The following is a 23,027-nucleotide window of genomic DNA, read 5'->3' on the forward strand; positions in this document are numbered from 1 at the left end:
AGTAATGAGACTGGCAACGTAGCGTTCGATCTGGCAACACTTGGGATGCAGAACTTGGAGGAATGGCAGGTGAATGATACGCCTTTTTTTAATTTTACAATATGCTATCAGATTTTGTTTCAGACTTGAACACAGCGCAACGGAAACTTTTGCAAAACTTCAGCAGGGCTACGGAGACAGTGTTTTGTCAAGGGCCCAGGCTTTTCGGTGGTTTAAGGCATTTTCAGAAGGAAGACTAGATTGTAGATGATCTTCAAGAACCGATGAAAATGTCGACAGAATCTGGAATTTTGTTGAATTTGACTTACACCAACGATTCATCAGATTTTGGCCAATGAATTGGGGATGAGAAAAATCTACGCAGATTTTGCCAAAAAATTGACTTTTTGAAATTGATTGAAAATGATCCCAATTTTCTGGAACGTATCATTACTGGAGACGAGTCTTGGGTGTTTAAGTACGACCCGAAAACAAAGCTCCAAACAGTTTGTGCTTCAAGGCCAAACGGTTAATCAACACTTTGATGGACTTTCTTGAATAATTAAACGACTTTATGGCTTTTGCGGGAATTTTATTTTTGCCAATTTTAAAGCAGAGTCTCGTATATGACAAAATCGTAAACAACAACAACTACTTTTTTATATCACTATGCTTACAACATGTAAATTGTCAACATCTAAATACTTATTATAAAATAAACGTTGATCAAAATAATTATCAACTAAATTATTCTAACACCCTCCCTCAACGTTTATAATGAATATTCTAGTTAAATTAATCCTAAACTTCCTAAGTTTTATTTTATCTAACGGTTTAGTCAGTATATCAGCTATCATATCTTCAGTAGGTAAATATTTTATATTTATTTTATTTTTATTTACTAAATCCCTTATATAATGGTATTTCGTATCTATGTGCTTAGTTCTTTTCTTTAACTGGTCATTTTTGGTAAGTTTTATGCAACTTTGATTATCCTCGAAGATTATCGGTGTTACATTAACGCCTATTTCTGATAATAATCTCGTGTACCATTCAAGCTCTGTAGTTAATTCAGTTACCGCAACATATTCCGCCTCAGTAGACGATAAGCTTACGCATTTTTGTTTTGTGCTGCTCCAAGTTATTAAATTGCCATTTAAGAACACACAATATCCACTATTTGATTTCCTATCAATTAAATTCGATCCCCAATCCGCATCCACATATGCAATTAGGTGATCCGTTGATTGATCTGGGCTTGATTTTATTTGTAATTGTAAATCAATGGTATTTTTCAAATATCTAAATACTCGTTGCACTTCTATCCAATCCCTTTTCATTGGATTCGTCACTTTCTGTGCTAAAATAGATACTGAAGCAGAAATATCTGGTCGAGTATTATTTACAATATACAGTAAAGCTCCAATTGCACTTCTGTACTGTTTTTCGTCAAATTTTTCGCTTCCGGTTAAATCATCTTTTCTATATCCTGTGTTCATTGGTATATCACTATTCTTAGCGTCTTCTAAGCCAAATTCTTTTAATTTTCTTGATATATATTTTCTTTGATGTAGTTGAAAATGCTGACCATCTCTTTCTATTTGAACACCTAGAAATTCTGTAATTTCTCCTAACAATTTAATTTTGAAATAATTATTTAGTGCTCGCTCCATATTATCAAGTTTTATCAAATTTTGCTACACAACATATATCATCTACATAGATAGCTAAGTATAACATATCTTCATTAACTTCTTGAAAATATAAACAATGATCATTTTCGCTTTGTTTAAAATTATTTTCAATCAAAATTTTCTGTAATTTTTTAAACCATTCGTTAGCACCTTGTTTTAATCCATACAAATTTTTTAACAACTTGCAAACTTTAGTTGTATTTAAACCAAGCGGTGGTTTTAAATATACTTCGTGTTTTAAGTCTCCATTTAAATATGCTGTTTCAACGTCATAATGTCTTACCTGTAAACTCTTTTTACTAGCTAATTCAAGAAGCGTTTTTACATAATCAATCATAATCATAATCAATTCCGTATTTTTGTGAACAACCTTGTGCTACCAATCGTGCTCTGAAACGTTCTTTAACTCCACTTTCGTTAGTTTTACGTTTATACACCCATTTTGTACCAATAGCTGTTTTTCCTTTTGGCAATTCCATTAAAATCCATGTGTTATTTTTCTGAAAAGCTGCCATTTCCTCATTCATAGCCTGTACCCATTTATCTTTATTCTTTGAATTTATCGCTTCTTCGTAGGTTTTTGGATCATCTTCGAATATATTTTCTGCATAATTTACACTTTCAATAAATCTCTTAGGTGGAATACCTCTATTTTTCCTTGTTGGGTATCTATGTTCCTCTTCGGTTTGTTGTTTTTCTTTTTGTACCTCTTCATTCAAATTTGTTTGAATTCGAAATATTTTTCAGATTTATCATAATTATATTCTTTTCATTACAAGGTTTTTCAACGGTTATCTTTGGTTTATTACATTTTTCGTCGGCTAAAATTATATTTCTCGTAATTTTTACGTTTCTGTTATTAACAAGTATTCTGTAACCCTTTGTGTTTTCTTCATATCCAATAAAAATACCTTTTTCTCCTCTATCATCAAGTTTTCGTCTGTCTACATGATCATTATAATAATAAACTGTACTTCCGAATGAAATCATATCATTATATGTTGGCATTTGATTATACCACTGTTCATACGGTGTTTTATTATTATTTGAAATTATTCTGTTCAAAATATAACAAGCAGTTTTAACTGCTTCACCCCAATAACACTTATCTAACTTTGATTGAATAAGTAAGCATCTAACAGCTTCCATTAAGGTTCTATTCTTTCTTTCTGCTTTACCGTTCTGTTGAGGTGTTCGAGGACAAGATGTCTGATTTAGACATATATTCTCCGCCTCTATCACTTCGTATTATTTTTGGTTTTCTGTTAAATATATTTTCCAACATACTAATATGTTCTTTAATTATGTTTGCTACATCACTATTTTCCTTTATTAAGTAAACAGTTGTATAGTCTGTACAATCATCAATTAAACTGAGTATGTATTTATAACCTTGATTCGTTACAACTTCTATTGGACCACAAACGTCTGAATGAAGTAAATCTATCGGATTTGTTTTTTCGGTTTTATTACTTTTAATAAATAACTGTCGCATCATCTTTGCTCTTAAACATTCTTCACATAAATCTGAACAGTTACAACTTGTAATATTAATCTTTTCAGGATATAATAACTGTAATTTCTTTATATCAGTGAAATTTCGGTGGGCTAAAACCTTATGCCATTCATGTACGCATCTTTTAATTATTGGCAATGATATTTTATATGTTTTTTCACCGAAATCTAACACAAATAGTTTACCTAACTTATTAAATTTCATTATTATATTATCCTTACATTTAACAAAACCTCCCTTTTCATTAAATATAACTTCTAACCCTTTACTTACTAGATTACTAACTGAAATTAAATTGCTATCTAAATTCGGTACATATAAAACATTGTTTTTATTAATATGTTCTAATAATTCTGGATTGTTACACATGTGGGCCGTTGCTCCAGAATCTATGTACCACATTTGGTCGTCTCGCTGTCCTGTTATAGTGTTGGATTTATTGCAATGATGAATTATGGTAATTTCCTTCGCTATATAACTCAAATACTCTTCCTTTTCATTGTCTGAATTTTCTTTCTTGTCTTCTGCTATCTTGGATTTGTGTTTCTTCAACCAAGTTATATACTTTCGACAATCTTTCTTCATGTGTCCTTTTTTCTTGCAAAAGAAACATTCAATATTTTTCTTCTCTATACCGCTAGAATACTGCAGTGTCTTCATGGCCTTTGAAGTTTCGTCGACGTCCCGATTTTTTCGTTTTTCATACTCTTCCAGAAGTCTTTATTTCACAAATTCCGCTGTCAACGTGTCCGTTCTGTTTTCTAATGCAATTATAAGATGATCATAACTAGCTGGCAAACTTTGTAAATAAAATATAACAATCATTTCTTCAGGAAAAATATGTCCAGCAGTTCCTCCATTTCCCTTATGTGAATCTCCATGTCACCATCTTTTGAGAGTTCCCTTTTACATAACTTTTTGAGTAGTCTGGTTGTCACTCCTAATGTAGACTTTTCATGGAAGTTTTTTAATGACAACCACATTTCTTTCGCCGTTGGTTTTCCTTTTATAAGCTTCAGTTGGGTATCATCCACTAATAATCCAATTGTTGCTCGAGCCTTTTTATCTGTAAGGTCCCACATATCTTCTTTTGGAGTTGGTGCTTCATTTGTAACAACTTCCCAAAGATTTTCCCGAATTAACAACATCTCAACTCGAAATTTCCATGTCTGATAATTGTTGTTAGATAATAGCTTTATTTGACCCATATGCTTTCCGCTTTCCACCTTGATATCTTTCTGTTATATCTCCTTATTATATATTATATAAGTATTTCAATCTTTATAACCCGCGATATGGGCCCATAACCTGATGGACTTTCTTGAATAATTAAACTACTTTATGGCTTTTGCGGGAATTTTATTTTTGCCAATTTTAAAGCAGAATCTTGTACATCTTGTATATGACAAAATCGTAAACAACAACAACTACTTTTTTATATCACTATGCTTACAACATGTAAATTGTCAACAGGTAAAGTGATCTAAATACTTATTATAAAATAAACGTTGATCAAAATAATTATCAACTAAATTATTCTAACACACTTTTACCGAGAAGTTCTTGAAAAACTTCAAAAAAGGGTCACTCGTGCGAGATGAAACATCAAGAACAACTGGTCAATTTCAATAAACGAGTTTTTGGGCAGTAAAAACATTCCGAACCCCTTATTCGTCTGAATTGAGTCCTTGTGACTTTTTCTTCTTCCCGAGATTGAAAAATAACCTCAAGATAACTCATTTTGGGACATTCGAAAACATTGTAACCGTCCAACTGAAGCTGAAGCGTCTCCAGCGCTGTGTAATTTCAGAAGGAAATTATTTTGAGGGAGACAATATTGAATTGAATTGTAATTCTATTTTTTTAAATAAAAAAGATCAGTCTTATTACGTCATTTACATACCTCGTAAATTAGACGAGCTGAAAGGACTATTTATTAAAACTTTTGATTTATGAAAATTAAAGTCCATTCAACATTTCTAATCAACGAAATTCGCCGTTATTTGCAGTTTCTTTTATAGATTACTTTGTAATAATGAGAGATATTATGAGAAAATCACTACGTGTTCTTACCCTGACGCCAAATGCAATGATCTTGAGCACACATTCCACTGTGAACATACTGGTAAATCCCCAGTTGAGATACTTAAGAATAGCGCTGAACATGTCTGTTTGACCATCATGCTGTTAACATATACAGGGTATTTTTTTTGTTTTTTTTTATACAAAAATAGTTTTTATTTTGAAAATAAAAAAATTATAGGGAAAATTTCGAGGATTAAGGAAGATTTTATACAGACTAAAATGGTGACGAACAGTGACGAACATGCTGTTGTGTTCTCCAACACCAAATAATTTAATTTAGTGTTCTCACAATTTCATCCTAAACACAATTTATTCATTTTTAATTTTTGACCAATATACTTAGAGGGATTAATAACAAAAAAAAATAAAAATAATTTAATCGTGTAAAGTGTGAATTGTAATTATATCGATAGTGTATTTGGCAACATCATGTGCGGACGTGTGCGTCTTTATTTCAGTGTGGTTGCTAAAACATCATCCGCTGCCGACTTTTTTCTCGTCATAACAAACAAAATCGTTTTTTAAAGAACTATTTGGGATATTAAAAAAATTATTTCTGTTATATTAACCGAGAAATCAAAAAAAAAATCAAAAAATTAAACGTACCTTCATCATAAGCAAAAGTGTGTTGAAAACGATCAACATCATAATGAAATATTCGAAGGGCGTCGAAACGACGACCCTCCAAATCTTGTACTTAAAGCTGTTGCGTTTGTTTGGCATGTATCGTTCCAATGGACGAGCTTGTATCGTAAAATCTATACAAGATTTCTAAAAAAAAATAATTAATTAATTAATTAAAATTATTGAATTCAATTTTTACCTGATTTTTATCGATTTCTCCACTTTGCAACTCAGCTTCGCCTTGCTCTTGGAACGTGATGATGATCAAGGCAACGAATATATTTACAAAGAAGAACGGGAACACTATGAAGTAAACGATGTAGAAAATGGACATTTCTATTCGAAAGTTTTGAATCGGTCCTCGATCTTCGTATGTGGCAGCCATCGAATTTTGCAACACCCTAAATTAATACAAAAATAAATTAATCTAGATAAATAATTTCCATTTCTAAGGTATTGATCACCTTAGAAATGGAGTGCTTGTTACCAATCCACTCCATCCAAGCCAACATACTCATCAGAAAGCAAAATCAACAATTACTGCTCTCCATAATCAGTATGATCCCTATTTACGTTCATAAATAGCCAGAAAAAAGGCCAAAAGTCGGCAGATCACAATCAGTCTTGAACAATAAAGACAATTAGAGGAAGTCCCCGATCCTATGATGCTTGATGACCTGGTAATCACAATCCGAGATAAATATGACACAATGATAACCCAATGCAGAATGACCCACTACTTATTAGCCCTTGGTGCAGAAGCAATGGGCTCAGCATTAATTCAAACAAAGTAGAAATAGTCCCTTTCACTCGGAAAAAAAGCTACAATTGAGAGCATCCCGCATTGAAGGCAGAACTATCAACCTCAAAACATAAGTCAAATACTTAGGGGTAATATTCGACAGTAAATTAAACTGGAACTCCCACATAATCAAAGAAAAAGACCATCATGGCAAATCAGATCTACCGCAGGCTACTTGGAAAGAACTGGGGTTTTAAACCACGAATGGCTCACGATTATTTATTATTATTATACGCCTATAATTGCTCGTCTGCCTCTTGGCAAAAGATCACAACTCTGATCTAGGCCACCTATACAAACAAGATGGTAAATACACTGAGGATGCTAAGGAGTCGTTGGAGCTCCTACTGAGTACATACTTTCCTTCCTTAAAAGTCTGCCCACACGCAGATGCTGACCCTGACGTAATGGACATAACCCGTCCATCAGGTAGGGTTCAGCAGCATAGCTGGGAACATTTTCACACCCAACAATCTAATTTCAAGCCCCTAAAATCGCCTGGAGGAGATGGATTTCTGCCTATTTTTCTGCAAAAAGGCTTGCTACAAAGCTAGCTACAGCTTTAGCTATATATCCACTCTATGTAGGAAAGTAAAGGTGGCGTTCAAACTCCAAGGCATACAGACCAATTAGCCTAACTTCATTTCTCCTCAAAGGGATGGAAAAGGTAATCGATCAATACCTTAGGAATGAAGTGCTTGTCACTAATCCACTCCACCCTAGCCAACATGCTTACCAAAAAGCAAAATCAACAATTACCGCTCTCCATGCTTTGACTAGCACTTTAGAGGAGGCAATTGCAACCAAAGAGATAGCCCTGATAAGACCTCATATGAATCCATAGAGAAAGCTCTAAACGTAAAACACATACATCCGTCGACAATCAAGTGGTGTTTAGCCAAGTTGAAAAGTCGGCAGATCACAGCCAGTCTGGAAGGCGAGTCGCTGACTATAAAGGCGCTAAGAGGATGTCCTCAAGGAGGAGTGCTATTACCTCTATTATGGTGCCTGGTAGTTGATGACTTGATGAACACCCTAACTAAAAACGGATTTAAGATACAAGGATATGCTGATGACCTGGTAATCACAATCCGAGGTAAATATGATTCAATTATAACTCAGCAAATGCAGAAAGCCTTACTACTCACCAGTACTTGTGGCCGGTTTCTCGTACGAAAATGCATGTCGATATCGAATCGATATCGCGCTGTTGATCGATAACTATGGCGATATCGGTCATTTGGGTTTCTGAAAGGATCGATAGGAGATATCGGATCGATAACTATATCGCATGCAACAAGCCGATATCGACTCAATAAGTGTGATTAATGACAGTGATGTGTGTTAAAAGATTGCGAATTTTGATTAAACTGTTCATCCCATGCTTGTTTCTTTACCATGTTTGTGGATATTTTATTTCGTTTGATTTTCTATTACTGATTTTCGTTCCATAACTAATTCCACTAACAATTTTTTATCGCAAGAAATAAAATTCTTCGATCGTTTCTCCATAGCGCACGTATTATCAAACTAACCGTTTTCGAAAAAAGGAAAAGCCCAAATTTCAACAGATGTCTTTTATTATACGTTAGTAACGTTATTTTTCTTTTCTAAATTATTTAATTATTAAAAAAAAGAAATAATTTAACTTAAATAATTAAAATTTTAGTTTCTCTTTTTTGGATTACCAAAACAATGTAGTGGATGCTTCGCTGGGCTTGTCCCGTTTGCATCCCAAGTGTAATAACTAAATAAATAAATAATTTTACGAACTGTTTGTTCAAAATTTTTACCGGCACCTATCGGCGGAAATAAACAAGTAACCGATTTTTTGACAAAATCGTTCGATAACCATGGATACCGGAACAATAGTTATCGGATCGATATCTTTTGACAGGTCGATATCGGCTGTTGGTGTTCTGGTACGAACTGATCGATAGATATTGCATACAATAGTTATCGAACGATTTTGTCAAAAAATCGGTTATTTGTTTATTCCCGTAGATAGGTGGCGGTGAAAATTTTGAACAAATAGTTCGTAAAATAATTTATTTATTTGTTTATTACACTTGGGATTCAAACGGGACAAGCCCAGCGAAGCATCCACTAATAAAACACACAGTACATAAACAAAAATAAAAAGTTGCTAAGACAAGGAATTGATAACGAATTGATAATAATAATAAAAATTAACAAACAAAAATCATCAAATAATAACAAAAATGATTAGTAAAAAAAAACAATTAACAAAAAAGAGAAACTAAAAACTTAATTATTTAAGTTAAATTATTTCCTTTTTTAAATAAGTAAATAATTTACAAAGGACTATACTAACGTACAATAAAAGATATCTGTTAAAATTTGGGCTATCCCTTTTTTCGAAAACGATTAGTTTGATAATACGCGCGCTATGTCGAAACGAACGAAGAATTTTACTTCTTTCGATAAAAAATTGTTAGTGGAATTAGTTATGGAACGAAAATCAGTAATAGAAAATCAAACGAAATAAAATATCTACAAATATGGTAAAGAAACAAGCATTGGATGAACAGTTTAATCAAAATTTGCAATCTTTTAACACACATCACTGTCATTAATCACACTTATCGAGTCGATATCGGTGCTTGTTGCATGCGATATAGTTATCGATCCGATATCGGTCCGATATCTCCTATCGACCCTTTCAGAAACCCAAATGACCGATATCGCCATAGTTATCGATCAACAGCGCAATATCGGTTCGATATCTACATGCATTTTCGTACGAGAAACCGGCCAAGCCGTTAAAAGATATCGATCCGATAACTATTGCTCCGATATCTATTCGATATTATAATGTACGAGAAACCGGGCATTGGTGTAGAAGCAATGGGCCCCAATAAAATCGAAATAGTCAACTTCACTCGGAGAAGGAAGCTACAAATAAAAGCACCCTCCTTTGAAAACAAAACTATTAACCTCAAAACAGAAACTAATACCTAGGCCTACCTACACTTAGATAAGGAACTTCCTATTCTAGGAAGGAACTGGGGTCTCAAACCACGAATGGCTCATTGGGCCTACGTAGCAATAATCAGACACATGATCGTCTACGCCTCATTGATTTGGTGGCCAAAAACAAAACATAAGACAGCATAACAACAGCTGGCATAAATCCAGCGCTTAGCATGTCTTAACATAACGGGTGCAATGAGATCCTGTCCGACGGCTGCTTTGGAAGCCCTACTCGGTCTCACACCGCTCCATTTATATATACAAAAGGAGGCAGCTTTATCACTGAAAACAGTTTCTTCACTCAAGCTGATGCAGTGTAATCTCAGAGGACACCTCGAGATCCTCAAGGACCCACGTCTAAATCACCTGATTTAAATTAAAACAGACCTTATACCGAAAGAATACAATTTCAACCAGCTGTATAAGGTCATATTTAGAAGCAGGGATGATTGGGCCTCAACTAAAAAAAGGAGCCCTAGCCTAGTACACCGATGCTTCAAAGACAGTAAGATCCGGAGTGGACCAAATAGCCACATCAAATTGCCTCTCAGCTCAGACATAACAATTTTCCAAGCAGAAGTTCTTGCTGTAAACTTCTGCACCGTTTTGAACCTACAGAAGGGACAAAAAGGTGCATCCATAAACATTTTCACAGACAGTCGGGCCGCCTTAAAGGCAATTCAGGCATTCTCTACATTGATCAGAGAGTGTACCAGCAACTTGAAAGAACTCGCGGGGCAATGATGTTACCCTATGGTGGGTTCCAGGTCACAGCAACATTGAGGTTCATCAAGGACCTGCATTTGCCCTAAACCTTTGGAGGGCTAAAGTTACAATAGATCTTATAGGTCGAGGTAACGAGAGGGGCTGCTCTCCTCAGCCCAGCAGCAATAATAATAATGGCTCACTAGATAGAGCCACTAGATAGCACAATAACAGCAATGTTATGCTGTTTGCCACATTGGACAAGCTGAGGATCAAACTTGTAGACTTTGCAAGTTGACTATATTATTCAGAATTTATTATTTTTTACTAAAACATCACGATTTTCAAAAAGTCATAGAAGCTCTACTTACAAAACTACAGAAATGAATTTAAGAAAACATCTTTGAAACTTTTCATATTATCTTATTTTGGCAGAAAACGAAACCAAAGCTAAAGATGATGTTAGCAAACACATATTGAGATTTATGAAAACATTTAACAAATCGTGCAAGCTTTATTTACGCACTAAAGTAATGATTTTTATTGCAAATTAAAGCTTGAAATTAAAACATCTTTGAATATATCTTATACACTTTTACTGACGAGGCAACATTCACTCATAGTGAGGTTTTTAATTTTAGATATTATCATGGTTGGGAAAGTAAATTTAAAATAAATGCCAGTTATTTATGCTGACTCAGGTACTATTTAATTTTTGGACAGTCATGTGGTTTATATAACCTCGACATGAATTTTCCGTGAAGATGGTTTGGCCATCATGACGTGATCACGTGAGGTCATGATGTGTAAAATTCCATGTTTACAAAAACAATCCTGAAACTCAATTTTGGCAGAAAATTGTAACTCACAGCTATAAGCCAACAAAAATGTGCAGCAAAAATGTTTATCCTAATACAAATAAGAAACCCACGACAACCGGTAATAAATAACAATTATCCACAAAATGTTATTTACAAGACGTGAAAGGAAGGCAAAATGTCGCAAAGAAAAGCAGGCGAATGTTAAATATGGGAGAGATCTTGTTATGGTAAAAATCTATGTGGAAGTTTTATAATGTTCCGTTTTTTTTTAATGTAGTCCATAACGAGAGCAAATTTGATACGTAATTTGTATACTTACTGAGGCCATCCTTCTCCTGTTTGTACAGCAAATAAGGTAAGCATGGCCATTGCGACATTGTCATAATGAAAACTTTGTGGTTTCCATTCCCTTTTCTCGATTCGTGGCACATCGCTTTCTTCGTCATAAACGAAATAATGACCCCTAAAAAATGTTAAAGGTTAATAGTGAAAAGGTTGTTACAAAAAATTTTGAGCAACTTACTGACAGGTAGATTCGGTAAATTTACTCTCGTCAGTGCAGTGAAAAAACTTCCCGTTGAACAATTGTACGGCGATCACAGCAAATATAAACTGGAATAATATGTACACTATGAGGATGTTTATCACATTTTTCAAGGAGTTCACTAAACAGTCAAACACCGCTTTCAGTTTCGGCACTCGTTTTATAGTTTTTAAAGGTCTAAGCACTCGAAGCACTCGCAGCGATTTTATAGTTGATAAATTACTACCCGCCGATTCACCCCTAAAATAGCAATCAAAATTATTAAGAGTACTTTGTGAGTGTTTTAACTTACGTTAGTTCGAATCCCATTGAAACCAACGCGCAAATAACGACCACTGCGTCCATTATGTTCCAAAATTCTCGAAGATACGAACCCGGGTGTAAAATAACCCCCAAATCGACGATTTTTAACAACATCTCAACGGCAAAAACTCCGGTGAAAGCGTAATCGATGTTGTTCAAGAATTTATTTCGAACTGCTTTTTCATCGACGGGGTCTTCACATGCTAACGCTATCGAACTAAGGCAGATCACTATCATTATAAAAAAGTCAAAGTAACGCAGATTTACCACCCAATGGGCACCTCTTCTAACACTAAAAAGAAAATTTTGCAAAGAAATTGTGAAGGAAATAAAGAATTTAATTTACATATTAGTTGGTGATAAAATAAACATGCTAGAGTATGGCAGCATAGGTTTGGGTCCAACTATTTCTTCTTCCTCTTCAGGTGGTTTATCGTCTTTCTTTTTCCTACTTCTAACTGGACTAGAAGGTGTTTGTAAAGGTGGGACCCCCCCTTCTTTTTGTAAAGCCTCCATTTCTTTCTCTAATTCTAAAGCTTGCTTTTCCCTATTTTCCTCCGCTTGCTCCTCCTCCGCCGCTGTTAATTCTTGGGCGTTGGCCAAGTTATCAACGGCGATAGCCAAGAAAACGTTTAATAATGTATAATTTCCAAACAACATGAGAATGATAAAGTACAACGAATAAATCATCCCGGATCTATGCCCTCCGGAAGCTTCAATACCGTAATACATCACTTCGTTCCAATCTTCACCTGTTAAAATCTAAAAAAATTAAAAAAAAATTATTTAATATTTTACTTTATTTAATTTCTTTATGTTTACCTGGAACACTGTTAAAAGGGCGATCGGAAACGTGTTAAAGTTCGTTGGAGGTGTCCCATTTTCAAAATTAAATTGCCCGCCGAAAAGTTGCATGCCCAAAAGTGCAAAGATTAAGATGAAAAGAAAAAGGAGGAACAACAAGGAGATGATGGAACGCATGGAATTGAGCAGCGAAATCACCAAATTTCTCAGCGAACTCCAATATTTGGTCACTTTGAAGATTCTTAAGAGTCGCAAAGCTCTCAAAACGGAAAGTCCGAACGAACCTCCTTTCACCTCCGACCAAATCACCTCGAAAATCGAACCGGAAATGACCACGCAATCGAACCGATTGAACGCCGATTCGAAATAAATTCGGGGACCCAATGCGTACATTTTTATAAACATTTCCATCATAAATAAACCTAAAAAGGCGTATTCAGCGTAATCTAAAAAGAAAATTTTTTTTTAATTAATCAAGTTGAGGAATGAAATGAAACGTACAAAGAAAATCTGTTAACCAGTCTGGTTGTCCGTGAAATTCGGCGGCTACGCAAACTGTGTTGAAGAAAACCAAGACAATAACTGACCAATAAAACCATTGAGTTTTGACAGTGTGTCTTATGGCGAATCTTAAACGCTTTTCGGCCCGCCAAAATCGGGCGCAACCTCCTTGCCCTTGGACCCTGGATTTGAGGTAGCCCGAGCGCCCGAATCCTGTCAACAAAGCTATTTTCACCATGCGGCATACTTTAAAATCTTAAATAAACCACAATTATGTAATTACAATAATTACAGTAAAATCTCGATAATATTGCTGGTTTCACTTTTGCTCTCAGATGCGTTAATAATAGTTCAACTAGAAAGTTTTAGTAAGTATTAGTCCGTTATATCGAGATTTTAATGTAAAAAATAATTTTTTTCGACAACATTTTGTTATAAATACAGGGTGTCTCACGTAACTGGTTCGTTAGAACTTTTTTAGGTTCCACTATTCGTAGAGGTTTGAAATTTTGGTAGCATGGGTTGTTCATTCTAAACTTTCAATCTAAAATATTTTCAAGATGGCCACCACCTCCGATCTACCGGAAGTAGACCACAACTTCGTTATTTTAAATGGAATGCTAAACACTTAAAATCAAAATAACTCGAAAACAAAAAACGCTAGGTACTGTGCTGTTTTACTTGTGTGATGTTTTATACACAAGTTATTAATCTATAAATTTGGGTTTCTTTAATTTTAAGAGACTTATTAAAAACTCAGGGTTTCGGGCAAGTTCAGGTTCAAAAAATCAGGTTCGACAAAAAATTCATTTAATTAATACAAAATCAAATTAACTCGTTTTATGAGTAACAACAAAAAAATGGTTTTCCTAAATTAACTTTAATAACAATGCTTATTTACGAGAGATAAATTTTTAAAATAAAATAGATAACTGCGGTTATCGACTGAAATATCGATATTAGAGAGAACCCGTTTATTATTTGAGAGAGAGAGTAGGATAAAACCATATATATACTATCTCCTATATCACTGACTCCCTATCTAAGCATATATATATACTATCTCCTATATCACTGACTCCCTATCTAAGCAATGAGTGGCGAGCGTTTCCATCAAAAGCAGACGGAATGATATATGTTTTGTCTTTGTCGTGCCCCCATGTCGTGAAGGTGCTTGCGCGAATCGTAAATTTTAAAGAGTTTGAAGTGTTTCGCGCGTATTTTATGCAGCTTTGAAATGCAATTTTTGTAGATAATTGACTTTAATTATAAATTATCGTAGATGCATCAAATTAATTAGAATATATGTACTTTTGTGTGAAATTGACTTTGAATATTGCTTTAAATATCAACTTTATGTAGGTTGTTCATTAAACATTATATTCTTTAAAATTAAATTAATACATACAGTGTGTCCCCGGATAGGTGAAACGACTCTTATAAAATGTAAAATTTTTTCTATATTAATTGTCATCTTTTGGGGTTCAGCCCTGCTTGGTTAAAGACTAATTTTGAACATATTTTCAAATTTAAAAAAACAAGGGTGTGTTAACACTAAAGCGAAAACTTCTTGTGTGTCAGGTCAAGTACCTTTTCTATTTACAGTATGGTACAATGTTACTAAGAAAGTCTATTCAGAATGAAAAGTTATGACCATATGTAAATTTTCGGAATCATTGGCCTACTTTGATAAAACCCATTGTTTATTATTTTTGTCAATAGTACTTTATTAGAATTTTTTGTTTTGAGATTCAGATTATTCGGGAGAAATAAACAAACTGTTCTTAAAATGTTCACAAAAAATTAAGTGTGTGTTCGCCCACAAAAGAAAACAGTTAATCAGTTTCATCATAGAGTAAATACTTCCTGCAGTAAGAAATTTTTTGATTAAACGCCAACAAGTACTTTTTTAAATTCCAGTATTTGGAAATTTTTCACTAAATAGAGCAATAACCATATTTATCGGTTTTCCCCGGTTTTTCCTCTAATGTTAACATAGTACTTAAAAAACAGTTAAAGTTTACTATATTACAGTTTGACAGATTAACAGTGACAGGAAAGCAATTTTGTTTTTCCATGGCAGTCTTTGTTAAAAATAAAGTTGTTGGATATGGATTTTTTCAAAGTAGGCCGATCATTTCGAAAATTTGCATATGGCCATAGTTTTTCATTCTGAACAAAACTTCTTATAGTAGACGCCACGAGAGCTGGCAGTAAATCATCGTTTTCCGCTCTTACAAATGCCATACGTAGTTCACAAACCGCTAGAGAGTAATGTGTGATAGAAAGAGATAGCATTAGTTTAATATGTCTGCTGTACAATTCAAATGGCCACGTCGAAAAAGTACGTCTGTTCTTCTAAGGGATGTCACTCTATAATTATAACCTCAAATCGAAACGTCTTGTCAGCGTTGTCATGAATCTGTTTGTGTTTTCACAAGCCGAAAATGTTTCCTTTGAAAGGAAAATCATTAAATAATATCTTTGACAATGTTTGACATATAACCTCCGTTACTAACATAACCTACATTTAAATGTATGTGGTGAAATAATCTAAGTCGTACCTCCATATCTTGATTCATACCATTTTTAAGCGATCTGTCACTGCCAGCTCTCGTGGTTTCTACTATAGTAACACTTTCATGTACTGTAAACAGAAAAGGTACTTTACCTGCCATAAAAAGCGTTTTTCTTTCACTGTCAAGGCTCACTTCTTTTTTAAAAATTGAAAATATGTTCAAAATTAGTCTTTAATCAAGCAGGGCTAAACCACAAAAAATGACAATTAATATCTAAAAAATTTTACCTTTTATAAGAGTCGTTTCACCTATCCGGGGACACACTGTATATACATAGTAATTATTAAAAATGTGTACCAAAATATAGTTATTAATTTTTAACATAATTTGTGAGCATACGCCCTTTAATGAAGTTGTTACATTAATTAAAGATATAAAATATGTACTTAGGGTACTTACTATTTAATGTACATAATATTCTATCATAAAATTTTCATCATATCGATGTAATTATTAATTAAATTTTTAAGAAAAATGTTTCAAGAAAAGGAGGGCTTTGAATTCTTTTTTATTACACTGAGTTCTTTCCTTCTACCTGCTCAACCAATTTTTAGGCCCCAAAAATATCTCCCCTACTCTTTTTCTTTTTTATTTTACTTTTAACAAATTTTCTTCACTTTCTTAACAAATAATAATTACATTTTAAATTGCTTAGTCCTAAAATATGTTAATAATTATGTTATTATACACATGAAACCTATAATATACATAACTAAATATTTAGATTTTAGGTTATGTTTATGTCAAACATTTATTTGGTGTTTTATAAACATCAAGGTCATCAGCTGCTATTAATTTTTAATTCACCGTCCAATAAGATAAAAGCGTACTCACCACGTGTTCACGCATGTCTCTTGTGTAGACGGGGGCACGACAGAGACAGATATATATATATCTGCACTCTAGTGCACTCTTTTGCTGCCTTAGTCAGCGATATAGGAGATAGTATATATATGGATAAAACTAGTTAGAACCGTTCTTTGAAAATAACAAATGGCCGATGTCTTAAGTTGTCATCAAACTCGTTAAAAAAAAATAGAATTAAATAAATGAACGTTATTCAAGAAAAACTAATAAATCTTTACACCTAAGTAAGTATTGATCAAAATTATAGGAAACTCTTGTGAGTAGTTCTTTGAGTTTGATTCTTTGAATTTTCTTTTTGTAGGTTATGTTAAATAATAAAATAAAATTATCATCCGACTCACTGTATAAAAGAAAGGATTGGAGTTCAATGTGGTATCTGGATTATGGAATTGTCCCTTGTGTTCGGGGCACTAACTAATTTTCTGGATTGTCTACAGGATTCTTCTTACGGGTAATTGCACTGTTTGTTCTTCGGAAATAGGGTCTTGGATGATCTCGAAGAAGTATCGGTAATTCTCGGAATAGGTTGTAGGATGATTCTCTTTTTATTTTAATATTGTAAGTTGGTTTGACTTTTTTTTTAAATTATCTTACATTTTCGAGGTTATCTCTTCAAAAATTCTTCTATCTCACGACGTGGATTCGACGCTGGTCCGACGACGACTCTCTCACTCCCTGTTCGCGATCTCCTTATATACCCCGGCACTCCAACTGTTTTTTCCTCGTTTCTGATTGGCTCTTAGCTTCGCGCCCTTTTCAAAATTCAAAATTCTTGCTTCGAAACTAGCGTCATCTCTTGATTTTTCTCAGAATTAACTTTCAAAATTTAATTCTTTTTTCGTTGATTTCTCCCTTATTTCTTTATGAAACGTAATAAAACTTCGTATTCAACGTTGTCTTTTCTTGTTTATAGAAATACATTGGAGTACACGCCAAATTTCAACAATGAGTAAAGTTAGAAAAATTCAAATTTAAATCAAGGATTTCTTTCTCAAAATAACGTTAAAACCTCAAAAGATGGATGAAAAATGTGCTTTAGGAGCTGAACTATAATAATTGATACATTTGGAAGTAAACAAAACGGTTTAAGATAAGATTTTCACCAACAAAAAATCTCTCTGTCACAAATTCTAGGTTATGTTCTCTCGGTGAACTAAGAGAATGTTAAAATTATTACAGTACCAACAATTTTTATCAAAGTAAACATATTTTTTTACGTAGAATGAACAACCCATGCTTCCAAAATTTCAAACCACTACGAATAGTGGAACCTTAAAAAGTTCTAACGAACCAATTACGTGAGGCACCCTGTATAAAGAGGAAATCTACTTATTTATTATTATTTTTTTTTGTGTTTTTAGTTAGATTTGGGACACTAATTTTAGTACAAGAAGAAGACAGATTAGAGAAGAAGAAACTATTATTCTAAATCATTTAAGTTGAAAATCTAAAAAAGGAAATGGGGCAGTCCTCTAAGAAGATTTTGTCTAATTGGAAGTTCAGCCAAAAGCTAAATCTGTGAAGGTCCGAGTGATGATCACAGATCTACGTCATGGATTATTTTACATGAGGAGTAAATTGGTCTACTTGTGGTGAGGTAACAAAACGAGCAACAAAAATGGGTTAATGATGGTGTCGGTGCAGTTAAGATTGTCCCCCTTAAAATTCCTTTACACAAAAATAATTTTTTGTTTACTCCTCAAGTCAAAATCACGCGCAATAAGGCACTCTACTCGGTACCGGAAATAAAAATCTATTGCAAGTCTAAGTTTAACGTAATTTACATTATCGTGTTCCGCTGGGCAGCATACCTTTTAGCTTTTTCTTTGACTCTGTAAGAAATACTGTGGATTAAAACATTAGTCAATTAATAAAAGTGAATTTTTCGTTTAAATCGAAATTTAAATATCCTTTTAACCGTAAATATATATATATAAATAAAAATGATTCTCTAATTTAATTGAATTTGATGATTCTGATGGTCTAAGAAATGATGGGGTCGATGCAAAAACTCGCAAAAGGTTCATTAAGATATCATAAAATATTAAAAGACCAAATCAGAAGAGTGCTTTTAATCTGGGTTGTTTAATCATGCACTTGATTAATACTCAATACTAGTAAGACTAGTAATTTTACAAAAATTTACAAAATTTTTTTAACAACAAAACTAAAAATCCTTGTCTTACCATCTTCTCCGGCATCTTCTTCTTGTTCTTCCTCTTCAGTGTCGGTACTTTTACTTTTTCCCATCTTTTTCAGTTTCTTCTTTTTGGCAGCTCTCCGTCTCGCTTCCATTATGTGGAATTTCTCTTCTTCCGTTGTACGCTCCTCGGCCAAAATAACTTCCTCTACACAAAAATAAAATAATCAAAAATTGGAGGAATTTATTAGTTGTTAATGGCAACACTGGAAAAACCGAGTGTATTACAAAAAAATGTTTGGAACGAAAGTTGTTGCCAATTTTATTCTTAGCAATATTGCTCTTTTGTACTTTTGCTCTCAGACTTATAGATATCGAGAAAAATATGAAAATTGTTGCTTTTTCAAGTTGTTAATGTTTCAAAAAAAAGTTGTAGCTAATTTTATTTTTAACAAGCTTAAAAAACCTTACCTGCTTTGCAAATCCATTGCACATAACCACTAAGCTCCTTTTCAAGCTGCGCCTGTCTTCTCAGCTTCAAAAATTCTTGCCTATTTTCTACTTTTTCTCGCTCTTTGGCAAACTCGCTACAGACAAAAGAGATCTAGCTTACTAACTACGGAGGCATTTATCAAAAAAGATTAAAATCGAGTAATGTAGCTTAAAAAGCTTTATTTGTTACACCCAATCGAATTACTTTAGATTTAATTACTTTCGAATTAATTAATTAATAAATTAAAAGCGATCTATTTACAATTTAGCAATACTGTTAGCTTAATTATTTGTAAGTACTGATATTACTTTCGGTTTCTATTCAAATTTCACCTGCTTGAGTGATCCATTGCAAGTATTGACCGAAAGCTTCGGTAAATTGTCGTTTAGATCGCGTTTTCTGAAATTTAGCTCGGCGCTCCACTCGAAGCCTTTCATTGGAAAATTCTCTATAATCATCACATTAACCCGAAAAAGTTTCCGGTTTGTTTGAAAATAAGGGAAATAATAATTGGCGGAAATTCGTTATGCGATACGTACCCACTGAGTACGCCCAACACTAAATTCAGCATGAAAAATGAACCGAGGACTATAAGTGGCACGAAATATAACCAGTTTGCGTAACTCCCAACGGCGTCGTTCATCTGCAAACGACGTTTTTTCAGTTTCATCTTTTTTTGACTTTATCTTTCATCTTACCCAATATAAAATTGCCGTCCATCCTTCCATAGTGATGCATTGGAAAACTGTTAACATCGCGAATCCGATGTTGTCGAATGAGGTGATTCCATTATTTGGACCTTGCCATCGTTCCAAACAGATTGAGTTACCACCTCTACACCAATTACTACCGTGGGCTTCTGCTTGTGCTTTATTATCGGTGTTACACGGTGCAGGAAATTCACCTTCTTTCACGATCACATCTTTAGCAATACAAATAATTTTTATTTCTTAACAAGTATTAATTTATACGAAAGAATGGAATGGTTTAAATTAAGACATAACCTTATGCTAATTAATAGCAAGCTTTCAAATAAATAAATTAATAACTGAGCACAAAATTTCTTGTTTCAAATCGGTTAAGATTTAAGAATTGAAACTTTTTGAAGTTATAAAGGAAGATTTGAGGTTTTCTCATATCGAATTATAAGCTTTCATGATGAATACTATATTATATATAACATTTTAAAAATCACTTTATTCATTTGATGTTTTTTCCGAAACGGTTTAGATTTAAGAATTGAAACTTTTTGAGGCTATAAAGAAACGTTTGAGGTTATCTCATACCAAATTGTAAGCTTTCATGATGAATACTTTATTATATATAAAACATTTTAAAAATTACAATCTTAATTTGATGTTTTTTTAAAAAAGTGAAGTTTAAATAAATGTTTTCCCCCAAAACAACATTTTTTTTCTCAATATTTTTCCATTACAACCCAACAATTATTGTACATCATTTTAAAGAGAAAGCTTTGAGCTTTAATTTGAAATAAGTTTCATCTCTTAATTTCAATAAATACGGCTTCCAGGAATTTTTAAATTAGCATCTTTTTTGATACTTTTAGGTTATACGAAAATGTAAGTTTTGTTTCAACATTTTTTTTCTCAATATTTTTCCAATCCAACCCAACAATTATTATACATCATAGTAAAGAGAAAGCTTTGAGCTTCAATTTAGATTAAGCCTCATTCATTAATTTCAATAAACACGGCTTCCAGGAATTTTTAAATTAGCATCTTTTTTGACACTTTTAAGTTATACGAAAATGTATGTTTTGTTTCAACATCTTTTTTCTCAATATTTTTCCAATCCAACCCAACAATTATTATACATCATTTTAAAGAGAAAGCTTTGAGCTTCAATTTAGAATAAGCCTCATTCATTAATTTCAATAAACACGGTTTCCAGGAATTTTTAAAATAGCATCTTTTTTGACACTTTTAGGTTATACGAAAATGTAAGTTTTATTTCAACATTTTTTTTTTTAATATTTTTCCATTACAACCCAACAATTATTATACATCACTTTAAAGAGAAAGCTTTGAGCTTTAATTTCAAATAAGTTTCATTCCTTAATTTCAATAAATACGGCTTCCAGGAATTTTTAAATTTGCATCTTTTTTGACACTTTTAGGTTATACGAAAATGTAAGTTTTGTTTCAACATTCTTTTTCTCAATATTTTTCCATTACAACCCAACAATTATTATACATCATTTTAAAGAGAAAGCTTTGAGCTTTAATTTAAAATAAGTTTCATTTCTTAATTTCAATAAACCCGGCTTCCAGAAATTTTTAAATTAGCATCTTTTTTGATAGTTTTAGATTATACGAAAATGTAAGCTTTATTTTAACTTTTTTTATCTCAATATTTTTCCATTACAACCCAACAATTATTATACATCATTTTAAAGAGAAAGCTTTGAGCTTTAATTTGAAATAGGTTTCATTTCTTAATTTCAATAAACACGGCTTCCAGGAATTTTAAAATTAGCATCTTTTTTGATACTTTTAGGTTATACGAAAATGTAAGTTTAGTTTCAACATTTTTTTTCTTAATATTTTTCCAATCCAACCTATCAATTATTATACATCATTGTAAAGAGAAAGCTTTGAGCTTCAATTTAGAATAAGTCTCATTCATTAATTTCAATAAACACGGCTTCCACGAATTTTTAAATTAGCATCTTTTTTGACACTTTTAGGTTATACGAAAATGTAAGTTTTATTTCAAAATTTTTTTCTCAATATTTTTCCAATCCAACCCAACAATTATTATACATCATTTTAAAGAGAAAGCTTTGAGCTTTAATTTGAAATAAGTTTCATTTCTTAATTTCAATAAACACGGCTTCCAGGAATTTTTAAATTAGCATCTTTTTTGATACTTTTAGGTTATACGAAAATGTAAGTTTTATTTCAACATTTTTTTTCTCAATATTTTTCCATTACAACCCAACAATTATTATACATCATTTTAAAGAGAAAGCTTTGAGCTTTAATTTGAAATAAGTTTCATTTCTTAATTTCAATAAATACGGTTTCCAGGAATTTTTAAATTAGCATATTTTTTGACACTTTTAGGTTATACGAAAATGTAAGTTTTGTTTCAACATTTTTTTTCTCAATATTTTTTCATTACAACTCAAAAATTATTATACATCATTTTAAAGAGAAAGCTTTGAGCTTTAATTTGAAATAAGTTTCATTTCTTAATTTTAATAAATACAGCTTCCAGGAATTTTTAAATTAGCATCTTTTTTGACACTTTTAGGTTATACGAAAATGTAAGTTTTATTTCAACATTTTTTTTCTCAATATTTTTTCATTACAACTCAAAAATTATTATACATCATTTTAAAGAGAAAGCTTTGAGCTTTAATTTGAAATAAGTTTCATTTCTTAATTTCAATAAACACGGCTTCCAGGAATTTTTAAATTAGCATCTTTTTTGACACTTTTAGGTTATATGAAAATGTAAGTTTTATTTCAACATTTTTTTTCTTAATATTTTTCCATTACAACCCAACAATTATTATACATCACTTTAAAGAGAAAGCTTTGAGCTTTAATT

The 23,027-nt window shown here is 32.6% G+C and overlaps 1 protein-coding gene and 1 long non-coding RNA gene across 7 annotated transcripts in view; one reads left to right on the plus strand and one right to left on the minus strand.

The window, feature by feature from the left end:
• LOC111419830 (calcium voltage-gated channel subunit cacophony) overlaps nt 1-23,027 on the minus strand; it is a 147,420-nt gene that overhangs the window by 34,958 nt on the left and 89,435 nt on the right. For 3 of the 5 annotated variants that reach the window (XM_071199453.1, XM_071199456.1, XM_071199454.1), the window contains exons 8-20: nt 20,150-20,373; nt 19,991-20,094; nt 19,430-19,545; nt 19,005-19,166; nt 13,373-13,585; nt 12,890-13,317; nt 12,414-12,829; nt 12,057-12,359; nt 11,744-12,004; nt 11,540-11,683; nt 6,098-6,299; nt 5,881-6,045; nt 5,263-5,373 (exon numbers count right to left, since the gene is read on the minus strand). In XM_071199453.1, the coding sequence (XP_071055554.1) occupies nt 5,263-5,373; nt 5,881-6,045; nt 6,098-6,299; nt 11,540-11,683; nt 11,744-12,004; nt 12,057-12,359; nt 12,414-12,829; nt 12,890-13,317; nt 13,373-13,585; nt 19,005-19,166; nt 19,430-19,545; nt 19,991-20,094; nt 20,150-20,373 (2,849 nt within the window). Of the gene's footprint in view, nt 1-5,262; nt 5,374-5,880; nt 6,046-6,097; nt 6,300-11,539; nt 11,684-11,743; nt 12,005-12,056; nt 12,360-12,413; nt 12,830-12,889; nt 13,318-13,372; nt 13,586-18,629; nt 18,651-19,004; nt 19,167-19,429; nt 19,546-19,990; nt 20,095-20,149; nt 20,374-23,027 lie in introns of all 5 variants that reach the window. The other 2 variants (XM_071199452.1, XM_071199455.1) reach the window with 1 other exon arrangement.
• LOC139431554 (uncharacterized) lies at nt 16,883-18,712 on the plus strand. 2 transcript variants are annotated; one of them, XR_011641637.1, is made up of 4 exons: nt 16,884-17,042; nt 17,120-17,376; nt 17,732-18,116; nt 18,180-18,712. It is a non-coding gene; the product is annotated as an uncharacterized lncRNA (long non-coding RNA). The 2 variants fall into 2 exon arrangements; XR_011641636.1 differs by having other exon boundaries at nt 16,883-17,042; nt 17,732-18,712.

Source organism: Onthophagus taurus, chromosome 10 (genome assembly GCF_036711975.1).
Source record: "Onthophagus taurus isolate NC chromosome 10, IU_Otau_3.0, whole genome shotgun sequence".
Lineage (NCBI taxonomy): Eukaryota > Metazoa > Arthropoda > Insecta > Coleoptera > Scarabaeidae > Onthophagus > Onthophagus taurus.